Source organism: Schistocerca piceifrons, chromosome 1 (assembly GCF_021461385.2).
Source record: "Schistocerca piceifrons isolate TAMUIC-IGC-003096 chromosome 1, iqSchPice1.1, whole genome shotgun sequence".
NCBI classification, from domain to species: Eukaryota; Metazoa; Arthropoda; class Insecta; order Orthoptera; family Acrididae; genus Schistocerca; species Schistocerca piceifrons.
This window is the reverse complement of record NC_060138.1, coordinates 1090901145-1090907144: the sequence shown is the minus strand read 5'-3', so window position 1 is coordinate 1090907144 and position 6000 is coordinate 1090901145. Positions and strand designations below refer to the sequence as shown.

The 6000-nt window shown below is 39.0% G+C and overlaps 1 protein-coding gene across 2 annotated transcripts in view; it reads right to left on the bottom strand.

Moving 5' to 3' along the window:
- Positions 1–268: 268 nt before the first annotated feature.
- LOC124775091 overlaps positions 269–6000 on the bottom strand; it is a 136092-nt gene continuing 130360 nt past the window's right edge. For both annotated transcript variants that reach the window (XR_007015594.1, XM_047249910.1), the window contains one exon: positions 269–1241. Coding sequence is in view for 1 of the 2 variants with exons in the window: in XM_047249910.1 (XP_047105866.1) it covers positions 1237–1241 (5 nt within the window). In the remaining variant the exon portion in view is untranslated. The remainder of the gene's footprint in view (positions 1242–6000) is intronic.

The following is a 6000-nucleotide window of genomic DNA, read 5'->3' as shown; positions in this document are numbered from 1 at the left end:
TAACTTATGAGATGGATATTTTGAAAACCAGTACCAATAAGTGATTTGTACCAAAAATGTTTTATCTGATTGTTTTTGTAAAAACTAATTATATTTCTCTTTCATTCTCTATGAGCCTTTTACTTCTTGAAGGTGTGTAAAGCTCAAAACTTACAACCCACATTTAATTTTCAGTATTGCTATCAGCTAGTGTTTGTGTATTAGGCAAGTAGTCTACTTTCACAGGTTTATATTTCATTTTTATATGATGATAAAGTATAAATCAATCTACATCTCAGTTTATTTATTTCTCCAATTTATACATGCCATAGTTAGCCAATTATTCTACTGCTTTACAATTACCAGTTTTAACACAGTTTGTTGAACAACACTAATTAAAATGTTAGCAAGCACATGAACTATACATTCACATATAGAGCAGGACTGGCTACTTTTTCTTTGTTGTTTCTGGTGTTATTGAGAAGCAAAAATTTTGAGTACTTATTTCATACTTCATCAAATTTTTTTCCTTTTTTGGTACCATCAATTAAAGTAGCTGCATTGTATAATTATTACATTTTGTCAGCTGCGCTTTTTTCTGATTGGATACAAAAGCAGCCATATCCCTAACATTTTAACAGTGATATTTTTTTGCAGTGGAAGAAATAATTGTATGATTATGAGATGCAAAAATAAGTAGGAAAAACTTCTCAAAAATATTTTGCAAGTTTACATTTATGTTTTGCTGTGTATGGCATTTAAAAAATACTTTAGTGCCTGTTAAAAGTTATAAAATTTACAATGTGTGGGTTATTGAGACAAAAAATGCTGAACTTGATGGGGGAAAGAAAGAGGTGTAACATTATATTACATTTCACTCCTCTCTAAATATGTTAAAGGTCAAAACTAATGCACCTTTATTCAATCTGATCATGGTGTAATTCTGTATACCTTGGGCTCATGCTCAAAAAATACTTTATTTCTGAGGAAATTCTTACACGAGTGTATAATGTCAATTCTGTTTGCACTAATATGAAAAGTAAAAAGATTAATTCAATGAGTAAAGTATCAAAATTCCAGTCCAAATTACTACTTCTTCTTTAGGAATGACATAAGCTTTTCTTGTTCAGGAGCGTAACACAGGCCTTGTAAGAACACTACTGACAAGAACATTAATGCAAGAGCTATGAAAGAATGATGCAGAAAATGAAGTGCGTCTATCCCCCGAAGCATGAAGCAGCTGCCGGGTGTCCCATCTTAAACTGCAATAGAAGAAAACAATTTTAGTAACAAATAGTAGTATAACTGGAAGTTAGGAAGTACTTTTAATTCCTGAATTTTACAATTCAAAGAACTTTAAATTGCTGTATCACAAACATGTAAAAATATATGTACAATATTACGGTGAGAATATATCAAACTGGCACAGAGATGGCACTGATATCAATGAAATATTGTTTTAGTTGTGTCAGTACATGTTAGGCAATAAATGAAGTTGGCATTGTGTCACAGGAGAAATTAATGATTTCATTTTATTTTATGTAGAACACAGTCTACATCTTGTTTTTATTTAACAGTTAGCACCGATTTCTGCTGAATCACGTTCTACATCCTTTTTTTTATTTAACTGTTATCACCGATTTCTGTCAAATCGTGTTATCTTCAGATCTAAAAAGAGGACGGCTGCTACCTCTGGTGTTATCAGGTGGTGTCCTTGTAATCTGTGACCACTCATCTAGTCTACTCTAGTCTTTGGTCTAGAAATATAATTAAGTTCCATGCTGGTCACACTGGAAAGTGAGAAGCCAGCTACCTTGGACGCAAAAGGAATCTCCCCCTGGATAACAGGTTCTGGCAAAATAGCAAGTAAGAGAAATGTAGTACTGCATCCTTGGGAAGCAGGGAGGCCAGACATCCTCATGCTCAGGGGCAAGTACTCTGGGAATGCTCAACACAGCAGATTTAGCTTATTCTCACATGTATTTGTCACCGTACCTATGTGACAGCTGGGGTAGTTATGGAACCATAGCAGCTCTGGGAACTGTGAGGCTATTTCTCAGACACATGACGGATGTGTGTCGGCAACTTCCTGTTAACAGTGATAGCTGTGGTTCCGGACCACAGTTATACTGGGAAATCCATCCGGGAGGAGCATGCAAAGCAGTGGGATAGGAGGGACGGGTGTAACTATGACAACCAATCAAAAGAGGGAAGAGGACAAAAATATATGTTGTGGTACAAGAGCTGTGAAGGCAATGAGGTAAGTTGGTTTTGAGCTGGAGTCAGGCAATGCGGATTGTAGCTCGATGAGTTGGAATTAGCCAGAAAGAAACAGGTGACAGTTCCGCCTGGGCTGCTGGAGTGCAGAGAGACCCCAGTGCTCACTGTCGAAGGTACAGCATTGAAGGAAACACTGTATAGTTTATTTAAACATGGAAGCCAGTAACACTATTTGCTAAAAGACTGTCTTACCAGCTGTCTGGAAGGGCTAGGAATGTCTAAGGGTGTTACTGAGGCTAGCTTAGCCCCTACTTGTCCAAGTGTAAACCAGACAAAATATTGTGAGTTTTCATGCTTTCCCAGTGGATCAGTTGCAAATACACTTCTCAGGTTTGCTGCCAAATGTTACTGTGTAAATCACACAATAGTTCATCGATACAACCGCTTGACATCTTCAGGTGGCAGTAGTTGCTGTTGCCACTGCTGCAAGGCACCTCGCAGCAATGGCAGCAGCAACTATTACCACCTGAAGATGTCGAGCAGTTGCATTGATGAAATATTGTGTGATTTACACAATACAATCCAGCAGAAAACCTGAGAAGTGTATTTGCAAGATAAAATGTTTATTAACACTTTGGAGACGAGCAATGTACCCCCTATGTCACATGAATTTACTCCAAAAGTTGAGCAACACAGGACCTACATCAACCATTTCTCAGCTTTGTAAATATATTCCAACATTTGTTTTATGTCTGTTGTCTGTGTAAAGGTATTATACTACATTTACACTATCATGAAAAAATACAGTTGTCAGCACCTGCCCCTCATTTTGGTGAGAAAGGAAAGTTTCTTGTTTCGTGGCATGCCGATTCATCTTGTTGCCACACACAGCGATTCACAAGGTCACAAGCAGAGCATAATGCCTCAATTGTTGCCTCCGTTGTCAGCTTCACACTTTGTCAAGGCGGCCGTACATGATGATGAGATAGAGTTTTTGTTGGACTATAGTGGTTCAGAGCTCGATGAACAAATTTCTGGTTTTGAAGGCAGTGATGGAAGCTATGTGTTTCACTATATTTTTTCTGTAACTGTATGTACTGTCAGTTGAACTAAACAAAGCTAATTTTTTATGATTTATGTTTTAGAAGAAGAAGGAATTTCTGATGATGAAGTGTCAGTGAGCCCTCAAGATGAAACTGCTGATGTTGATGCTGTATCAGGGTTCTACAGCTACATTATTTTCATCTACATGAATACTCTATAAATCACACTTAAGTGCCTGGCAAAAGGTTCATCAAACCCCCTTTACAATAATTCTCTAATATTCCAACCCTGAACAGTGCACAGAAAAATCAAACACCTATATCTTTCCGTAGGAGCTCTGATTTCCCTTATTTTATTATGATGACCATTTGTCCCTGTGTAGGTCGGCGTCAATAAAATATTTTCCCATTTGGAGGAGATAGCTGAGGATTGAAATTTCATGAGAAGATTCCACCGCAATGAAAAATGCCTTTGTTCAATGATGTCCACCCCAAATCTTGTATCATGTCGGTGACACTCTCCCCTACCTCTCTATAATACAAAACGTTCTGTTCTTCTTTGAACTTTCTCGATATACTCTATTAATCCTATCTGGTAAGTATCCCACACCGTGCAGCAGTACTCCAAAAGAGGACAAACAAACCTAGTGTAGGCATCTAAGAGTTCTGCCAATAAAACACAGTCTTTAGTTTCACCTTCCCCACAACATTTCCTATGTGTTTTTTTTCAATTTAAGTTGTTTACAATTGTAATTCCTAGGTATTTTTGAATTTACGGCCATAGATGTGACTGATTTATCATGTAACCAAAGTTTAATGGATTACCTTTAGCACTCTTGTGGATGACCTCACACTTTTCATTATTTAGGGTCAATTGCCAATTTTTGCACTGTACTGATATTTTCTCTAAATCATTTTGCAATTTGTATTGACCTTATAATGATTTTAATATATGATAAACGACAGTTCATCTGCAAAAACCTAAGACAGCTGCTCAGATTGTCTTCTAAGTTGTTTAAGGTACAGCAGAGGGCCTATAACGTTACCTTGGGGACTTCTGTTTTACTCAATGATTTTCCATCAGTTACCACAAACTGTGACCGCTCTAACAGGAAATCACGAATCCAATCACAAAACTGAAATGATATTCCATAAACATGCAATTTGACTACTAAACGCTTGGGAGGTGCAGTGTCAAAAGCCATCTGGAAATCTAGAAATATGTAATGAATTTGAAATCCCTTGGCAATAGCACTCAACACTTTGTGTGAGTAAAGAACTAGTTATGTTTCACAAGAATGATGTTTTCTAGGTCCCTCTGTCTCAACCTATCACTCAGCCTCTTTCGACTGGGCAGTGGACAGATGATGACACTATCATTCTGCAGCTTCCAGTTTTTGAAGAACTGCATGCAATTCAATTTCAAATTGACAAAATCTTTTCTGTGTTTAATTTTTTGGCTACTTCTTTGATGAAGAACTGCTGGAGATGATAAAAGAGAGACAAACCACTAAGCTAGAACCACTATTGACAAGCTAACTGCAACAGGGAACCTGATTCCATACCCAGTTTGGCATTAGTGGAGTACTGTGAAACTTAGTCAACTGTATAAGTTTTTTGGTGCGATTTTACATACACTACGTGATCAAAAGTATTTGGACACCCCCAAAAACTTACATTTTTCATATTAGGTGCATTGTGCTGCTACCTACTGCCAGGTACTCCATATCAGCAACTTCAGTAGTCAATAGACATTGTGAGAGAGCAGAATGGGGTGCTGAGAGAGCAGAATGGGGCGCTCAGTAGAACTCACAGACTTCGAACGTGGTCAGGTGATTGGGTGTCACTTGTGTCATAAGTCTGTACGCGAGATTTCCACACTCCTAAACATCCCTATGTCCACTGTTTCTGATGTGATAGTGAAGTGGAAACGTGAAGGAACACATACAGCACAAAAGCGTACAGGCCGACCACGTCTGTTGACTGACAGAGACCGCCAACAGTTGAAGACAGTTATATAATGTGTAATAGGCAGACATCTATCCAGACCATCACACAGGAAATCCAAACTGCATCAGGATCCACTGCAAGTACTATGACAGTTAGGCGGGAGGTGAGAAAACTTGGATTTCACAATCGAGCGGCTGCTCATAAGCCACACATCATGCCGGTAAATGCCAAATGACACCTCGCTCGGTGTAAGGAGCATAAACATTGAATGATTGAACAGTGGAAAAATGTTATGTGGAGTGATGAATCGCAGTACACAATGTGATGATCCGATGGCAGGGTGGGTATGGCAAATGCCCAGTGAATGCCAGCATGTGTAGTGCCAACAGTAAAATTCGGAGGTGGTGGTGTTATGGTGTGGTCGTGTTTTTCAATGGAGGGGGCTTGCACCCCTTGTTGTTTTGCGTGGCACTATCACAGCACAGGCCTTCATTGATGTTTTAAGCACCTTCTTGCTTCCCTTGTTGAAGAGCAATTCGGAGATGGCAATTGCATCCTTCAACACAATCAAGCACCTGTTCATAATGCACTGCCTGTGGCAGAGTAGTTACACGATGATAACATCCCTATAATGGACTGGCCTGCACAGAGTCCTGAAATGAATCCTATAGAATACCCTTGGGATGTTCTGGAACGCTGACTTCGTGCCAGGCCTCACTGACCGACATCGATACCTCTCCTCAGTGCAGCACTCCATGAAGAATGAGCTGCCATTCCGCAAGAAACCTTCCAGGACCTGACTGAATGT